This window comes from Rhinolophus sinicus, linkage group LG06 (assembly GCF_036562045.2).
Source record: "Rhinolophus sinicus isolate RSC01 linkage group LG06, ASM3656204v1, whole genome shotgun sequence".
In the NCBI taxonomy this organism is placed as follows: domain Eukaryota; kingdom Metazoa; phylum Chordata; class Mammalia; order Chiroptera; family Rhinolophidae; genus Rhinolophus; species Rhinolophus sinicus.
Window position 1 is genome coordinate 115,820,934 of NC_133756.1, and position 19,926 is coordinate 115,840,859.

Consider the following 19,926-nt stretch of genomic DNA (forward strand, 5'->3'; position numbering starts at 1 on the left):
TTTGTCATAAGGACAAAATTTTTCTTCAGTTAGAAGCTGTATAGTTTTAATCATAAGTTTTTCTTTTCCCAAAATCTCTCTCATTAATTATGATATTACGTACCTGTATCTGACCATATACTTAGTTCTCAGGAGCAGCAGGGAACTTCCTTCAATGAAAAGCATTTTGCCAAAAGTCTCTGAAGATATCCTTAAAAGTAGTGGCTTACCAAGGGTGGGGCAGTGGGGGTGGTCTGCCCAAGGTACAGGCAACAGGGGGTGCACAACTGTACAAATTCTTAAAACAATGATAGAACTAATCAAAAGCCAATCTGCTTTTTATTTGCACGATAAAGTATTCCACCCTGAAAAGTATATCTGAACATTTCTGGAGTTTTACTATTTTGGAAGTGTTATTTCTTTATGTGTAACATTTTTGGAAACTTTGGGGGAAAAGTTGTCCATTCTTTTCAGACTCATTTCATCAATGGAAAATGCTGCAAAACATAGGTATAGGCTGTAAAAAGACTTTCCCATACAAGATGGAGTGCTCATTATGAAGCTGTGTATGCATGAAAGAAGTTTTGAAAAGCTAAACTCAATCTTTGAAGTTCTATGTGATGCAAAGAAAACTATGAATACACGAGGATTGGCTCAGATTTTATTGCCTGCTATATGTGATTTTTCTGAGTTATCTTGTTTTCTGGTGTGAAATTTTAGAGGTTAATTATACACAAAAATATATGTAATCAGACAGAATCAGCTTCAAACAATGTACAGTGAAATTACAAGCTCTAAGATTATTCCCTGAAGATCACAGAAATTGTGCAGAAGGCCATTACCCATGCAACTGAAACTAAGAAAGATTTAAATAGAAAAAAAAAGTCCATTTTTAAAGAATAATGACAAGAGAAATGACAAAAAAAATGCTGGTCTTACATCGCCAAAAAAAAAAAAAAATCAAAAGGGTAATTTTGAGTGTCTTAAGAACTGAACACTATTTCTAAAGCAAAGGATCAAATAATGTCAAGATTTGCTATTATTCAGCTATTTTCTCGCCATACCCCTTTGTAAAAGCAACCTACAGAATGGGTGAAGATGTTTGCAATGCATATAAATCATATCTAGAAAAGTTCATATCCAAAAGATACACATAAGAACTTGTATAGATTAATAAGAAAATCAATTAGAAGAAAACACTACTCAGTAGAAAAGTGAGCTAAAGACTTAGTCAATTCACCAAAAACAAAAATAAACATTGAAAGATGCTCAGGAATAACAATCAGGGAAATGCAAATTAAAACTGCAATAAGATACTGCTACATTTCCACCAATATGGCTAAATTTAAGTCTGATGAGACCAGGTGTTGGCAAGAATGTGACGCAGCAGGAACTTTCATACATGGATGATGATACTTTGGAAAAAATTTGGTCCTATTTACTAAAGCTGCAGTTTTTATATCTTATGATATGGCAATTTTACTCCTAGCTGTTATTTCCAGCTTAAATGCATACAAATATACAATGAGCTATGTACAAAAATATTCATAGCAGTGTTACTCATAGTAACCCCAAACTGGAAACAATCCAAAATTCAATCAACAGAGTGGATAAATAAATTGGGTTGGAGTCATAAAATGGGATATCATACGGCAATGAAAATGAACCAACTATGGCTACAGGCAATGACAGTTTATTCTCACAAAAATAATGAGCAAAAGAAATCATACACAAAAATAACATACTATATGATTCTATTTGCACAAAGTTCAGAGACAGGTAGAACTAAATTATAATGTCTGGACTATGTAGTGAGGTGGTATAAAACAATAAAGAAAAACAAGGAAAAGATTACCAAGGTGAGGAGAGTGGGAAGGTTATGATTGCAAAGAAGAAGGGGATGGCAACGTGCTTTTTCTTGACCTGGATGGTGGTTACACAGTTATTCATTTTATAAATATTCATTAACTGGACATTTATATTTTATGCATTTTCCTGTTGTTTTCATCATAACAAAAGCATTATTTAAACCTCCTTTTATCCTTAGCAGTGAAACCCAGGCAATTACTTGTGCCAATTTACCACAAATAAAGCATAAAAATTGGTGTGATTTACACATTAACTTATTTGCAAAGGATATTACAATTTACTTTCAACCCCATTTTAGGAAATGCAAACGTTTACCAATGAGCCAGCCAATTAACAAGTATCAAACTTCAGAAGTAATTGTACAAAATCAAAATACGTAGCAATCCCTCTAGTAGCAGGCTGTGTCCAATCTCTGCTAAATTTAAATTTTAAAGGGTAATAAAAAAATTAAAAACAAAACAAAACAAAAAAGTTTAGGCACTACTGGGGGTATTTTCTTTAATCTACAATGAGGTCAGAGAACATTACAGAAATCTATTTTCTAAACTTTCTAGAAGGTCTTTGCCAAACACATAGAAAGTATTATGTTTAGTGAAACCACCGTGGGCAAGATCAATATCTCAAAATGGGGGTGAGGAAAGTGAGTAGGCACAAAATAACATCTTCCCGAAGATTCCACAGCTAATTTTTTTTGGTCTTATTTCTCAGAATGCATCCTGCAGATATACAAGTTCTGTATGCATAGTGTGTGAATCCCAGCATGCTGAGTGCAGCCTGCATGGTGCTCCAGCAATAGGGCTCCTTCCACTCTCCTGAGGTCATGGTCTACCCACTGCCCACGAATGCCTCCCTCCCTCTAAACCAGGAAGGCAGCTTGGACTGTAGATTTGTTTTTGTTATAGTTTCCTTGAAGATACGTTGGAAGTTTAATAATATAATAATAGTAACATATTGTATAAAAAAAAGATGTGCAAGTCTCAAAGTAAGGACCTCCTGAATGCAAAAGGAAGAAACCAGGGAAAGGATGAGATCCAGCTATGGAGCAAAGCCAGTCAGAATATTCAGGCAAGAAACCTGGGAATTTGCATTTAATAAGCTCTGCACAATGAAGAAATTGTACAAAAACAGATAGAATTAATTTTGAGCCTGCTACTTTGGTATCTAGAGAGAGTTTGCTGATGAAATTGAAGGGACTTCCTTATTCTAAAACAAAACTCATCAATGATGGAGAGTATTCGGTCAGATATAATACGCATTTCTCTATCCCAAAATTCACAAAACGCTTCAGTTAATACTGTTGACAGCACTGTGATGGAAGTCTAGCATTTAAGTGACTTCCCGAAGATTCCACAGCTAATGAGTTGTGCAGATGAGATTTGAACCAGGCCTTCTGATTGCAGACTAGAGCTCTTTTCCACTATGTAATTGAAAATGATGGGGGTTATGGGTGAAATGACTTTTGGGGGGAAAAAAAGAATCAAAAACATAGACCCTCTAAAAACACTGAGATATTCTCTTACCCAGCATTGGTAAAAATTAGACAGTCTGACTCTATTAGTTGTCACTAAAGGTATGGAGCTCTGAGAACTCTTATAAGCCTTATAGTACCCAAAGTCAACAATAAGGACATTTCACTTCTGTTCCTCACTCCAAGACACTTAAGGGAACTTCCTGGATCATGGAAAGCCTGCTAGGAATACTAAAGAAGGGAAATCCTCTTTAAGTTGTAGGGGGAGCAACCAGAGGGATGTTTAATCACTGCGGTAACGAGTGGGTAAGAAAATGGATTCTGGTGTCAGACTGCCGGTGTAATGGTACCAGCTTGAAACCTCTGAGCTTCAGTTTCTCCTTTGGAAACTGGAGATGATGACTCTAACCCTACTTCAGAAAGCTATTGTGAGGATGAAATGAATGAATATGTGAAGAATTCCCGGCATATAGGCATTCTATAGCACTAGCCATCATTATTATTGACATGGTAATATATTCATTTTGGAAAGACCACTCTGGCTCCTGTCTGAAAGGGGATAAATCTAAAAGGGGAAGTGTGATTCCAATATTGAAAATAAAATAATATGATTAGCTATAGACAAAATGCCATAGGTAGGAAGTGAGCCAACGGGTCACTACTTTTTGTGCCTTGGACAAAGTAGGCATATTCAAAGAGATTTAAAATGGGAAACATGTCATTGCTGTGTACCCCAGATTGTCTTGGTCCCCAGATTTTGTAACCAATACACTGAAGGCTTATTTATTTATTTATTTATTTATTTATTTATTTTTATTTGTTTTTAAGACCCATAGCTACATAATTCTGAAGGCATTTGGCTGGAAGATTCTCTATTTCTTAAGGTTTAAGAAGCGCCCAAGAACTATGGTATTTTCATGGGAAATATTTTCTACTCTGTCTTGAGAACAATTTTACAATTCTTCCATGCTGTTTGCTGTCCTGGAAACCTTTCCTGCTCAGCTGATGGCAGGAAATACCCTTTCTTACATCGCAACCTGGCAAAATTCTGATCCTCCTCAATAACTCAATTATTTCCTTCTTTAGACTACCACTCCACATGCGTCCATTTGTGTATAGTTATGGGTTTATGTTGCAATGACCTGTTTTCTTGCCAGTCTCCATCTCTAGACCATGAGTTCCTTGATTGCAGGGACCAAGATTTTATTTCCCACCTTGAGACATGGTATATATAACATAATAGTTTAGTGCATGAAGCCAGGATTTGGGGGTTAAATCTCACACTTATAGGATGTATATCCTTGAGCAAGTCATTTAACTTTTCTGCACCTAAGTTCCCTCACCTGTAAAATGGTCATAATAATAGTGGCAACTTTAAGTAACTAGCCCTTACTTCTTCTATCTTTTAATCAGAAGCCTTTTGATGATTGTTACTGAGTTACAGGGGATAAATTATGTTTCTGTATACATTTAAAAGGTAGCGTAATACAGTATATAAAAGGATCAATGTTTCCAGGTGAAACAAATGCAGATAGCTGTGTTGGAAAAAAGACTTGAAGATTCTGGCAGGCAATGACGGACATCCCCCCTGTCCTCTCCAACCTCTTGACACTATCGTGCCTTCTCTGATTCCCATGTTCAAGGTCTCTTTAGTTACTCTTACTTGTGAGAGAGCTACCTTCTCCAGTCATCTCTGGCATCCCACGCTGAGGCTTTACCAGCGAACTGATTACCCGTTTACGCCATTGTCTGTTTAAATGTCTGATACCACACAAATTTGACTTGAGCAGGGGCTACACCTTTTTCTGTACTCAGAACTCAGGAATGACTGATATCCTCAGGCAAATCCTCTCAACAACTAAGACTACTTTTGGACGCCTTCCCTCTTCATCAGTCACACCTGTCCTCTCAGGGTTCCTCAGCATCACGTGGAAGCTTTAGAATTTAAAGTTTTCGCACCCCTCCCCCAGCGTGCTCCGTAGCTCCTTCAGCTACTTCCGGAATGCCTTAGCTCCGCCCCACTTTAGCTCCTGATCCCGCCCCTTCCTCCGCCCCGCCGCCTCTTTAAACTGGAGTCGCAAGTACGCATGCTCTTTCTTAGCCTCTTCGTAGCGTGAGGACGTTAGCGTTGGCGTGGTGACGTAGTGGCGGCAGCACCTCGCATTTTAACTCGGGGTCAAGGCGTAGATTTGGAAACTACGCGGGATCGTGGGGCGTCCTGGCCGCCAGCGGCACGTGGTTTCCTCTCGGTTTAGGCCGCTTTATGTGTTGTCTCCGTTCCGCCCCTTCGGGGAGAGGGAAGCGGAGGAAAGGTTTTTTGGGAACAGAGTTGGAGCTTCTGAAGGGGAAGGGAGCACCCAGGGGGCTGTGGCGCGTTTGAGGACAGGGCTGCAGCCCGGAACTGGGGAGCAGCTGAGAGGGGAGGGTCCCCGCAGGCAGGGTCCGAACCCGCTGGGATCAGGGCTGGTCCGGAGGGGGGCCTGGGGCAGCCGCGCCATGTTCGCGGCCCGGGGCCTGCTCCGAGCCCTGCGCTCCTGTTCCTCCGCTCCCTCCCCGAGACACAAGCCGTCAACCAAACTGAGCGTGCGGGACGCTCTCGGGTCCCAGAACACGAATGGGGAGCGCGTTAAGGTTCAGGTTGGTGTATGGGAAGGGGCTGGGTTTTTTTTTCTTTTTAGTAACTTACATGGCACATCCACGTCTAAGCTTGTCTTGTGCTGTCAAGTCAGAACGACAGGCAGGGAAACGTTAGAAAACGTAGGCAATCGTGTGCGTTCACACTTGCCTCCTTTCATTGACTACCATTACCTTTCGCAAAACTGTTGCGATGCCTATAAAGCGCTGGGACTTTCCTTGCACAGTACAGGGCATTACCTGTAAACTTGTTAATCGTACAGCAAAATAAAAGAAAGAGCCCCTTTTCCTTTAGCGCTCAATGAATAGCCACAGGTATATGGTGGCGGTTTTGAGTTACCTCTTTGAGAGCAGAAAGCATGCCTGGCTTGTCTTGGTATTCACACACATGGCTAACAGTAAATATTTGCTCAACTAAACCATACCTTTCCTTCAACTTGTAGCCACCTCAGTGCCTAATATGGGGCTTCGCATATAATTTATGTTTAATAAATTAGGAGAAAGATTGGAGTGTAGCAGCTTGAAAGCTCTGGAGTCAAGATGCCCAGGATTAAATCTCTGCAATTTAATTATGGGCATGTCACTTATGTACTCTCTTATAAAGTGAAGATAATAATAGTCCTTTAATTGAAAATTAAGGGATAATAGGATAATTGGTATAAGACATTTAGAACAGTGGTCTACAGCCAGTAAGTGTTTGCTGCTGTGTTTGCTAATATTTGCAGCGACTCTGCATAGAAGATTTCCTCTTAAGGAGCGGGCCAAGCTGGGTGCTGTGTTTCTTACTAGGTTCCTGAAATACACTGATGCAATTGTTTTTGTTGTCCTCACATATCCTTGATTTTTAGAAATACGACCAATTACGCCTCTGCATTTCTTTGGGTTTCATATTCTTTCCATGATCCAAATCAAAGCTTTTTCTTGAATTCATCTATTAATTCGACATACGTTAATGATACCTTCTGTGTGCTAGTCTAGAGAGGATTTAAAGATGAAAAGAACAACCTACTCCTAGGTTAGAGGCTTTCATTTTAATGCCGTGCAGTCTAATACAGTAACTACCTGCCAATAGTGGCAATGAGCACTTGAAATGTGGCTAGTCCGAATTGAGAGGTGCTGTAAATAAAATACACACCAATTTTGAAGAACAACAACAACAAAAAAGCAAAATACCTCTTTTTTATGTTGATTACATGTTGATAATATGGGCCTAATGGGTTAAATAAAATACTAAAATTCATTTCACCTGTTTTTTTTTTTTTAATGTGACCACTAAAAAGTGTTAAATTATTTATGTGGCTCACATTTTTGTTGGACAGCCCTGGTCTAATGGCTAAGACAAGTAATGACAGCAATATGACAAGTATTAGTGGTATAAATAAAGAACTTGGAGAAAACAGAGGGAAGTCCTTAACTGCCTGAGGAGGTCAAGGAAGACTTGTCTATAGGGTATGGGGGGACACAAAGAAAGTAAGGGTCAGGACAGTCATGTGCCACATGATGTTTGGGTCAGTGACAGAATGGCATAAAAGACGTCCCATAAGAATATAATGGAGCTGAAAACTTCCCATCACCTAGTGACACGGGAGCTGTGGTAATGTCACGTGATAGTACAACACTTTACTCAGGTGTTTGTGGTGACGCTGGTGTAAACAAACCTGTGCCGTCAGTTGTATAAAAGTATAGCCCTATAATTATGTACAGTACATAATACTTGATAAGGATGATAAACGACTATGTCAGTAGCTTATGTATTTATGATACTTTTACCATTACTTTAGAGTCTATTCATTACAAAAAAAGTGCTGTGGAACTGTAGGCAATGCTACACCGGCAGCAGCCTCATACATCCTGTGTTTACGCATCTCTTGATTGCCTCATTTTCTCTTGTGTTTGATTTATTCTGATGTTATTTTGTACAATAATATGCTGTACAGGCTTGTAGCCTATGAGCAACAGGCTATACCACAAAGCCTAGGTGTGTAGTCGGCTTGTGTAAAAGCACTTTGTAGTGTTCGAACAAGGGCATCGCCTAACGATGCATTTCTCAGAATGTATCCCTGTTGTTAAGTGGCGCATGACTATATAGTTTTTCTGAGAAGGATCATTTTTCTTTTCCCAAGCATGTTTGGTGGTTAATCAAACACCGTCAATTATTTTACAGTTGTTCAGTGTCTGCTAGAGGAATATTCTCTTAATTTATATGCTAATTAAATTTCAATTAGATGTGATCTGTGAAAGAGCTATTTTTAATGTCACTAGTCTACTGAAGACAGCTCATTTGTACTCACACCTACTTGTTGTTTAAGTTCAGAATGCCTTTGAAAGTTTATGTACTATTTAGTATATATTCATAATGAGAAGTTTCTTGAGAACTCTTTACGTTGTAAAAGGGAAAAAATCCATGAAGATGTTTCTAGTCTATAACTACATAATCTCCCTCTGGGACTTTGATATAAAAGGAGAAAGAGACCCAAGATATGTGCCCTTTTATTTGTAATGGCCCGAGGGGGCTAGGGTGGGTGTTGGTGCAGGGGCGGGAGAAAATACCTGGAATAGCCAATATTGGGGGGATTGGTTATGTGAATTAGGCTCATCAACCTAATGGAATGTCAGACATCTATTCAGGATGATGAGCTTTATTAACAAATTAAAACATAAGGTGGAATGCCAAAGCTATATCTCACTGTGATAAAAACCATGTAAAATTATACATGCATATGAGTATGAGTGAACTAAAAGCAATTGATTTGTTAAGGCAGGATTATGAGGACATTTTTTTTCCTATTTTCATTTAGTCTTCTAGCTGTATGTGTAACAAAAATGTAAAATGTTTGTGTTTTAAACTCACATTTAGAAATGTTTCTCTTTATTAGGGATGGATTCGTTCAGTCCGATCCCAGAAGGAAGTCTTGTTCCTGCATGTAAATGATGGGTCATCTTTGGAAAACCTTCAGGTTGTAGCAGATTCAAGCTTTGACAGTAGGTGAGTTGGGGGGAAAAAAAGGGTCCTTTGATTATGTTTTTTTTCTCCCATCTCTTCTGCTCCCCATTCCCCTAATCCAGTGTTCACTAATCCAGTTGCCCCCTGAGTGATTTTTCTAAACAAACCTGCGTTTCATAGCTTTCAGGCTCAAGTCCAAATACTCAAGATCCTCCAAGTTCAGACCTTTTCTCCTGTCTAACATTTTCGTGCGACAGTATTCCCCACCTAGCCTTTGCTTCAGTTTCTCTTAATTACCTGCAGCTTTTAACCCAATTAAGGGTAAAAACTTTTATCGTTAAATAGTTTAATGTTCTGGTAGCAAGATTTCTATTAAAATGAGGATTGCATATAACGTTATCTTGTTTATGCCTGTTTTTTATTACTATTAGAGAACTGGCTTTTGGGAGTTCTGTGGAAGTTCAAGGGCAGCTGATAAAAAGTCCATCCAAAAGACAAAATGTGGAACTGAAGGCAGAAAAAATTGAAGTTGTTGGAAATTGTAATGCCAAGGTATGTTTTCTGACCCTGTTATGGAGGCTGTTTAGGCTTAATTTAAAACATTAGCAATCAGTTTTAAAAGTTATTACTGGGAAGATGACGCTTAGAACATGTTTTGATTATGACTTCCCAGATAATTGAAACAGGCTGTAGAGTCTAAGGAATGTAGAGAGTAGCAAAAAGTATTTGTGCAGATGGCTGAGTCTTATGAGTGAGAGCTAAGTATTAATCTGTACATCTCTGTGGTTCATGTTATGCTTGAAACTTACCACTTTTACAAGCATGCCCCATCGGTTGTAAATCCAGAGGTGAACCAGGCAGTCCACATTCTTAGGAAAGCTCTGTCTAGAAGTGACTTTTTGCATGATCTAGAATTGTATTGTCCAATATAGTAGCCACTAGTCATCTGTGGCTACATGTGTAATATTAAATCAATTAAAATTAAGTTTAAAAACCCATTTCTCAGGGGCATTAGCCACATTTCAGGTGCTCAGTGGTTACATATAGTGGCTACCATACTGAATAGCATAGATACAGAACATTTCCACTTATCATAGAAAATTCTATTGGACAGCACTATAGTGTTATAATGCTTGGGCTGAACAAAGAAATTCTACATTAAGACATGTTTGTACATGTTTTTGCAAGATTCTTCTGTGTAGCGTTTTATTTGTAGTCTGATAAAGAGGTTAGAGGGAATAAAATCAGAGATTATCGATCTAATTTCTTAAATTGGAGAAAATGAGGCCCAGCCAGGTGAAATAACTTTCCCAAGTTTATAGTGCTGATCAGCGGCACAGCTGAAACTGATGTACGAGCCATTTGATTCCCCTGTGGTTTTGCAATACTTGTCTTCAAATATTTAATGAACAAAAAATGAGGAAATATAGGGAAATTGCATCCTTTTAATTCATTTTTAGTTCTTTTGGATAACTGGAAGAAGTTAAATGTAGGAAGTAAAATGGGCAATTTTTTAAATATGTCATTCTGAGTAATTTTCTAAGAAATTCTAACTGACCTGTAAAATCAATCAGATTCTGAAGCTGAAGTAGAATAATATTGAATGTCAACTATAATTAAATATATATATATTTATGGTCACAGGATGTAAAGTACAGCATATTATAACAGCTATATATTATACGCTGTCAAAGGGGTAGTAAATGGGGGGGTTATCTCTTTGTGAGGGTGTAAATGTCTAATCATGTTGTTTTGTACACCTGAAACTAGTATAAAAATTTTTTTTTTTAAAGAATTAGGTTCTAAAAATAGACTGAAAATAATTTGGAACTCAGAGAGGAATGGAGATGGTAACCATTTTTGTTTTTGTTTTTTTAGAGGGATAGAGGATTAAGAATTTGCCATGTGTTTTACTCCTTTTAAATGGTTCTCCCTTGGCTTCTGTAGGTGTTGATGCCTTCACCTCTTTTCCTTCATTTCAGTGTCATTTTTAACTATTCAGACATTAGGGAATTCTGAACTCCTAACAGTCCCCAGATTCCTATTTATGTGGTCATATTTTCACTTTAGTAAGTGTGGTGCTTATTTGTATATGACTTAAATTGGTATGTGCACAAGGCCTTGAAAGGAATAGACAAGACTAAAAGAAATAGGCTGCCAGTGTAGCTCTTTTACTTAGTTTCTTTCTTTCTTTATTTTATATTGAAACTTTGGTTTTGGTCTGAAAATTTGTTTTTATCTTTTTAACCTTATAACATGAGTGAGGGTAAGGTGGAAATACTTCTAAGTAAAGTCATGATTTCCTTTAAAAGTTTCGTAAATATATACTAGTGTAGAAAGCTGTTGACCCTCCCTTATGTTCTTAGATAGCAGTACATGTTGATAAACAGTGATAAACAGTATCAGTTGATTATGAATAATTGTGGACTCTCAAGACATTTGGGTGATTTTAAAACTGAACAGCAGCTGTGTATATACAGCTGTAGAAAACTAATGTCTGTAATATTCTGAACTCCTGTCGGCCAAAAAGTGGACTGTTTTGCATAATTATATCCTAATCTCTCTATTTGTAAGTAGTGATTGATAGCTAATGGATAGAAATGTGATAAATAATAGATTAGCCTTGGTGATAGTAAATGTAGTTACCCACAGCTGTAAGTAGTAGAGCAGAATTCAAATCCACATCTCTCTGATTCCAGCCCACCACCATTCTACTAACTTGTTGGAATTAATGTGAACTATATTCAGTTACATTAAGAAATAAAGGAAAGCACCTTGGTTTTGTTGTAAAGCACTATTATTTTTTAAATGCCCTGGAAACTTAATCTTTTTAGTTTCTAATTTTTTTTTCTTTCCATTTATTGGCAGACTTTCCCTTTTAAATATAAAGAGAGGCATCCTCTGGAGTATCTGAGACAATATCCTCACCTGAGGTGTAGGACTAATGTTCTGGGTTCTATACTGAGGGTTCGCAGTGAAGCCACAGCTGCTATTCATTCTTTCTTTAAGGTAAGGTGCGCTTCTCATTGTTTTGTCTTGTGAAGAAGTTGAATAATTGTAACACTGGAGTATTATCCTGAAAGTTCTGTTAGTTATTTATTCCAAGCACCCTTTACTTGAGTGGTACTTTTTTCCTTTGGTTGATTTAAAATTTTCTCTATATCAGTGATTTTGAGCAATTTGATTTTGATGTGCCTTGGTACAGTTTTCTTTATGTTTCTCATGTTTGGAGTTTGTTGAGTGGCGTGGATCTATTCTTTTTAATTTTCATCAACTCTTTCAGCTTTGTCTTCTTCAAATATTTTTTATGTTTCCTCCTTCCTTTGCAACTTCAACTACCCAGGTATTAGGCCACTTGATGATATCTCCATAGCTCACTGATGTTCTTTTCTTTTTTAAAATTATTTTTTGCTCTCCGTGTTTCTTTTGTATAGTTTCTGTTGCTATGTCTTCAAGCTTACTTATCTTTTCTTCTACAACGCCTAATTTGTTGTTATTCCTATTCAGTGCATTTTTCATCTCACATATTGTAGGTTCATATAATATCTAGATGTTTGATTTGGTGCCCTCTCTTTTTAAAAATATCTTCCATTTTCTACAGTTAATTTTCTGAACACATACAATACAGTTTTGAACATATACAATGTAGTAAAAATACTGTTTTTATGTCCTTTCCTTCTAATTCTAACATGTCTGTCAGTTATGAGCTAGTTTTGATTGATTGATTAATCTCCTCATTACGGGTCATATTTTCCTGCCACTTTGCATACCTGCTAATCTTTGATTAGATGCCAGATATTGTGAATTTTTACCTTATTGGGGGCTGGATATTTATAAAGCTTCTTAAGCTTTGTTCTGGTATGCAGTTAAGCTATTTGAAACTGTTGATCCCTTGGATTTTCCTTTTAAGCAGGTCTGGAGAAGTGCTCAGTCTAGGACTAATTATTTCTCATTGTTGAGGTAAAGCCTTCCTGAGTACTCTACCTAGTGCACTGGGAATTATGAGTTTTTCCAGTCTGGCTTGTGGAAATAGGCACCCTTTGCAGCCACATGTGAACACCACACACCGTTTCCTCTAATCTTTTTGGATGATTTCTTTCCTTGGCCTTGGATGGTTTCATAACACAAATGTGCTGATCGTTCCTCTACCTAATACTCCAGGTGACCCTCTACACAACTCTGGAGTTCTCTGTGCAGCTTTCTCTTCTCTGGTACTCTGTCTTATGAATTCTAATGACTTTGGTATCCTTGGACTCTCAGCTCTGTCTCTTCAACTTAGTGAGTTTTCTGGGCTCCACTTTGTATCCTCCCCTCTCCCTGCTGTGGCCTGGGAAATCTCAAGGAAGTAAGCTGGGCTGCTGGGATTTCACTATGTTTGTTTTCCATCTCTTGGGGATTACTGTCCTTTGTTGTCTGATATTCAGTGTCTTGGAAACCAGTCTTTCATGTAGTTTGCCTGTGAGTTTTTTTGTTTTTTATTTGTTGATTATTTCAGGTAGGAGGGTAAATCTGGTCCTCAAGATGGCTTGGTCGTAGACATATTTTATATATAGTAAGCACAAGTTTTAAAGAGTTACTGGCATTGATCAACTAAATTGATCTAACGACTAAAGGCATTTTATCTACTTAGTTTTGTTTTTCAGCCATTTCCCCTCCCCCACCCCAAAGCCACAGTGGAATGTAGCTGGTAAGTTGATGAGGTGAAGGGACCCTCTCCCCATATGGATGGGAGGGCTCCAAAGGTGAGGAATGACCCAGCAGATAAAGTTTAGTGTTATTCCATGTGGTTTTGGAACTTTCTGTGCCACGTTTCCAGATCCAGCTAATTTGCAGAGATTGTTTTAACAGCATATCCTTCCCTGTATCCAAATTCATGCAGGCCCAGCCCTGATATAGCTTACCAAAAGAGTTCTTGCTCTTTGAACAGCTCCTTCTGGCGAAACAGCTAAAGAACATCGTGGCTTTAAAGCATATACTGTACTTTTGAATAAACAATGGAAAATAAATCACATTATGCAATGTCATCCCATTATAGTTTGAAAGGGTGCATTTATATATGCTCTCATAAACTTTCTTATGCAACGTCCATATGTCTTTTCAGTAGTGTTTGAACCACACAAAAAGAAAATTTGTTCAGATCCAAAAATATTTCCCCCCCATATGGCTTTAGCAGCCGATAAAGTGGACCTCCTTTAATTCTGAAACAGTTTTACAGATGTCTGGACACTAGATGGTGGTATTGGCCACCTATTGACAAGGAGGCTTTACTGACTGCATTTCTTCATTACTTGAAGCTTTTGCAAATTTGTAAACAATTGAAAAAGAAGAGAACTAGAAAAATCTGAAATGAAAAAATAAGCAAAATAAAGTAAAATTTAAAAAAAGCATTCTAAGTGGTTGAAAATAAATCTTTGCACTGTTGGTGATAGTTATAAAGTAGGTACTTTTGAGTGCTATAAATTCACTTTGTAATTGTAAAGCCATGGAAAATACAATCCTGATACCTTCTATACCTTCCTGATAACTGCTATAATGTTACCCAGTTATGCGTATGATAATTATGATTGAATTGTTTAAGGAAATCACAGGATATGTTAAATAATCATTATATATTATTTAGTATTTGGTACTATTTCTGTGAGTTGTTACTTTAGGCTCCCTAAAAGATGTTAAGACTTAAAATCTAAAATTTTCATGAATTTCAAATCTAGAAATACAAAGAAAAAATAAACTTGAGCAGTACCTTTTAGTTAGGATACTTTAAGTATCTAGACTTATTTTTTTGGTTTAAGTTTCAAAAATATTTTGTGTGTAACTTGGTTTGCTCATAAAATTGACACATTTGCTATGTACTGAAACTTGGCTCTCTAGAATCCTCAAGGAATGAATTATTTAGAATTGAGTTTCTCAAATAACAGGATTCTCTCTTCAGGCACCAATTTTTCTAATTTCCAGTGGAAGTTATCCCAAAATGTATTGCATACTTAACTTCCCTGGCTTTTTAAATTGAGCTGATAGAAAAGAGTTTGCCCTTTCTTGATGAGTCAAGGTTCTTCCTTTGAGTATCAGAGTTTTCCCTCTTCTGAGTGGCACAATGTGGCGTATTCTTTGTCCCTGTGTTGAATGACCCCAGACTATCTTTGAGTTCCTGTGACTGTTTTCTCTGGATTTTTTTTTTTTTGTCTTCTCTTGCTGTCACATTTTGTTGCCAATGGGGAGCCTGTGGCTAGCAATTGCTATCATGTTGCTTTTTTGTTGATTTTGATTAAATAATGATACTTATTTTGGATGCGTGTGAAAGAAAAATATAGTCCATGAGCCATTGAGGGATATGTGTGGGCTCTTGTAGGTGAATTTTGTAATTTTCAGATACTCAGTGCCTTATAAAATATCTGGTTCTAGAATGTGTAGCTATCAAAATATTTAGATTTTTAGAGGTAGTGGGTGGAATCTGAAAAACTGGATGAAAGTGTGTACTTGTCCCTTCTCTGGCCTTCATACCTCTAATAAGGAGCCCACTTTGCTGTGGGATAGGATAAATACCTGACATTGGTACCCATCGGAGGCAGCCACAGGCTGCGCTTCCCTCCTCCTTGCTACTTATGTTAGTGTTTATCTTTCTACTCCCCTGTCCACTTTCTTTTTTGGGGACTTTGTTCTCAATGCTTTATTTTTCTTCCTTTGTACTCTCCTTCATAGCTTTTGGTGGTAATGTTATGGACTTTGATATGATAAGCCTTGCCAGCAGCACTAAAGCTTAAAAAGTTAGTGACACCTTTGGAAAGGTTTAGCATTCAGAATAATTCCCACTGCTTGAGTGATTTTAAACAACAACAACAACCTCATACTGTTATTTTCATAAAATATGCAGTGTTGTTTCTTGTGGCAGTTGACCAGATCTAACTTTGGCATTTATATTTAGCCGTTAAATTTTCTCCTCCCTCTCCCCCTCCCTCTCACCACCCTCGTTTCCTTTGGATTTTTCACTTCCTTTCTTTGTTTACTGCACTCGTGCTCATAGTTGCCTGCATTTGTGTGGAATAAATGATTCATGTCCATAATTCTTGGCTCCTGAGAGATAAAAATTTTATGCAGTAATGTTATTGATTATATTTCATTCGTTCTCTGTAATGTGCTCTGTGCAGCACCTCTAGGCATGTTGCTCAGGGATTAAGTACATATTTGAATACTTTCTGAGACTCCTAATTTAGAACTTGAATATTTAATCAGTCTACATCACAAGGCAAGTTGTTAGCTAGATATTTTGTATCTTAGCCAGAATACTTGAGTTCAGTCTTTTTAGGAAAGAGCAAATTTGGGAGGTCCCTGGTAACATACTGAGACATTTTACATTCCACCAGTGATAGGCAGAATTTAGCAGAGATAAAATGTGTATATGTGAATTTATTGTATTGATTTCAAGACCAATTTTTTTTTTTTTTTTTGCGTTTAACACATATTATTCTGCCTTTGCAGCATAAGTCCCTTTAGCTACCTGCACCCCAACCCTGCAACATTTATGCTGAATGTAACCTTTTGCCTACATCCATTGTCAAAATGAAAGAAGCATAACTTTGAAGTTGCTGGGTTATTCTAATCCTACAGCTTTTGTGGTTTACTAATGGAAATAGTCACAGACTTTGGAGGTGAAGAATTTCAACTGGGTGCCTCAGTAATGGATGGATTTGCTGCTCAGAATCTTCTTTGAGGCGAAGGAAGTGCACTGCTTGTGCCATGTGCAGTGCACTGTGCAATCCACTTAATGACAGACTTCCTAAAACTCATCTCTGCCTCGTTTGCTGTTTATTTCTCCAGTGCCTATTTGTCAACCTTCATTTTTCTCCTTTTTTGGTTGGTTGTTACAATTGAGGGTCTCATTCCAAAATAACTGAACTTTACATGGATCGCTTTGTATTCCCTTAGCAATGTGGACAACATCATTATACATTAGCCTGGAGTGAGTGAGGGAGTAAGGGAGTGAGTGTGTGTTCAATCATTACCAGTCTGTTAGAAAAGTGGGAAGAAGAAATAGCATCAGAGAGAAACGCGCAAGACCTGGGTTCCAGTCCTTGCTCTGCCACTGATTCCTTGTGTGACTTTTGGCCATTCATTAAATCATTCTGTAACTCAACTTCCTTATCTTTGAAATGAGGAGATTGGACTAGATAATGTCTAACTCAGTTTCTGATTTAAAATTCTTTGTACTTCTGTGCATAGTAAAACACTCAACTTCCTGTTTCAATAGTTTTCTTTAGGGGGTTAGGGAGGGATTGCCCATGGCATTCTCTTTGTGCTCTTTTAATAGTGTAATAAGGTGTCGTTCTTGGAATTGTTTCCTATGCAAATGCACTGAAAGAAAGTGGTGTTTGTTTTTCTTCCAGGACCGTGGCTTTGTGCATATTCACACTCCCATAATCACATCCAATGACTGTGAAGGGGCTGGGGAACTTTTCCAAGTTGAGGTAAGTTGTGCTTCCCACTTTGGGGGACATATTGCCCTCCAATATTTTCCATCTGAGGGTTTGCTTTAAATTTAATAAGAATTGTGTGCATAGACCATGACCAGAACGTGAACTTTTGTCAATAGTAATCCTTAAAAAAAATATGTAGAAAATTCAAACTTTTCTGATTTCCTGTCCTACCAGCTATACTATTTACATTGTGACTAAAAGTGGATTTTTAATTTAGTACTCCATTTGATTTTCCTATATAACTGTGAGTTGGTGAACTAGAGAAATTTGAAGAGACTAATGAAGATTCCAAAATATATTTTGTGCAGATTCAACCCCCAGTTAATATTTTTGGATGTAAGTCACATTTTAAGAGATAAAATAGAAAAGTATACGTGTTAATATTTTCTCTTTCAAAGTCTTTAAAATATATAGTTTTCATAAGAAATGATTTATGTTCTGGATACATCATAAAGGTTCTTATTTTAATTCTTCTATTCAGCAATCATTTTTTTGAGTTCCTAATATGTGCCAGGCATTGTCAATCTGGACTTCTTGCAGGAGTTTTTTTTTTTTTTTTTTTTTTTTCAGTGGCACAGAGTACATTTTAATTGCATGGTTATGACGATTACATCAGATCGATTTGGGGAATGATGATTCTTGTTTTTTTGACTTTCTATTTATGTTGTCTTATGAAACTAAGATTTAAAAAGACTCTATTTCTGTTGTAGTATGCCTTTGATTGTAAATGGCCTCTGATGCTTTCTGGAAATTCTCAGGGTTATTAAACCAAATCAGAGCTGGGTTGTGGACGAGGTCCCCCTAATTCCCAGCACGGTGCTCTTTTTAAATACAGCATCGTGGTTATTGGTTCAAAGGAAGATGGCCTAATTGGTCAGGGCTGTGAACTCAGTGTGGCCATTGGTGCTCAGCACCTCCCTGGGAGTTTGTGAAATATGCAGGTTCCTGGCCCAGAAAGTGTGGGTGGGGCCCAGGAAGAAGGAATTTTTAAATTTACCAGTATTTCTTACTTGTAGGCAGTAGAAAGCCCTTTCATTTACCACTTTGCCAGGCTGTTTAAAATCATTGGCCAGTAGTATAATAATGGACAAAGAAAAATGTATGTTCATGAGTGGTGCTTTTTGTATTTCTTTCATTTATTCACTGATTTCTTTATCTCTAAAAAGTCAAGATTCTTCTTTACACATTTAGTTGATTCCATCAAATGACAAAACCTGTATATAACTGCTCTCTGATTCTGTACACTTTGACTCTCTGTTTTTTCTTCAATTACACTTGATATACAATATTATATTAGTTTGAGGCATATAACATAATGATTACATATTTATATTTCTTAGGAAGCAATCACCACAGTAAGTGTAGTACCCATCTGATACCATACATAGTTATTAAAATATTATTGACTATATTCCCTGTGCTGTATTTTACATCCCCATGACTGTTTTTGTAATTGGTAATTTGTCTTCTTAATCCCTTCCCCTTTTTTCACCCATATCTCCACCTCGCTTCCCATCTGACAACCATCAATTTGTTCTCTGTATCTATGAGTTTCTCTGTTTTGTGTATTTATTCTGTTCTTTAGCTTCCACATATAAGCAAAAGCATACGGTATTAGTCTTTTTCTATCTGACTTACTTCTTGCTTAGCATAATACCCTCTAGGTCCAAACATGTTGTTGCAAATGGCAAGATTTCATTCTTTTTTGTGGCTGAGTAATATTTTTTGCATATATATGCCAAGTCTTTTTTTAAAAAATAGTTTCATTAAAATATAGCTAACAAGCAATATTATATTAGTTTCAGGTGTACACCATAGTTATTCAACATCTATATACCTACAGAACTGATCACCATGATAAGTCCAGCAACCATCTGACACTGTACCACATGATCACAATATTATTGACCTTATTCCGTATGCTGTACATTACATCCCCATGACTTATTTGTTTTATTCCTGGAACCTTATTCCCCTTCAAATTTCCCCCCCTTTTAAAATTTTTCAATTACAGTTGACATTCAGTATTATTTTATATTAATTTCAGGTATATAGCATAGTGGTTAGACATTTATATAATTTAAGAAGTGATCCCCCTGACTAATCTAGTACTCACCTGGCACTACACACAATTACCATATTATTGACTATATTACCTATGCTTTACTTTACATCCCCATGATTGTTTTGTAACTATTAATTTGTACTTCTAACGCCTTCACCTTATTCACCCTATTCCCCAAACCCCTTGCCATCTATCACCCTGATAAATCTAGTACCCATCTGACACCATATATGGTTATTACAATACTACTGACTATATTCCTTATGCTGTACCCTACATCCCCGTGACTACTGTGTAACAACTAATTTGTACTTCTTAATCCCTTCCCTTCACCCATTCCCAACCCCCCTCCTGTCTGGCAACCATCAAAATGTTCTGAGTTTTCCTGTTTTGTTTATTTTGTTCTTTAGATTCCACATATAAGCAAAATTTCACTGCATCTGTCTTTCACTGTCTGACATGCCACTCAGCGCAACACCCTCCAGGCCCATCCATG

The 19,926-nt window shown here is 37.3% G+C and overlaps 1 protein-coding gene across 2 annotated transcripts in view; it reads left to right on the top strand.

Moving 5' to 3' along the window:
* Positions 1-5,454: 5,454 nt before the first annotated feature.
* Positions 5,455-19,926, top strand: part of NARS2 (asparaginyl-tRNA synthetase 2, mitochondrial) — a 130,701-nt gene continuing 116,229 nt past the window's right edge. The window contains exons 1-5 of one of the 2 annotated variants that reach the window (XM_019726379.2): positions 5,455-5,953; positions 8,827-8,936; positions 9,326-9,446; positions 11,763-11,903; positions 17,276-17,356. In XM_019726379.2, the coding sequence (XP_019581938.2) occupies positions 5,813-5,953; positions 8,827-8,936; positions 9,326-9,446; positions 11,763-11,903; positions 17,276-17,356 (594 nt within the window). In that variant the 5' untranslated portion in view covers positions 5,455-5,812. The remainder of the gene's footprint in view (positions 5,954-8,826; positions 8,937-9,325; positions 9,447-11,762; positions 11,904-17,275; positions 17,357-19,926) is intronic. The other variant, XM_074335705.1, reaches the window with a different exon arrangement.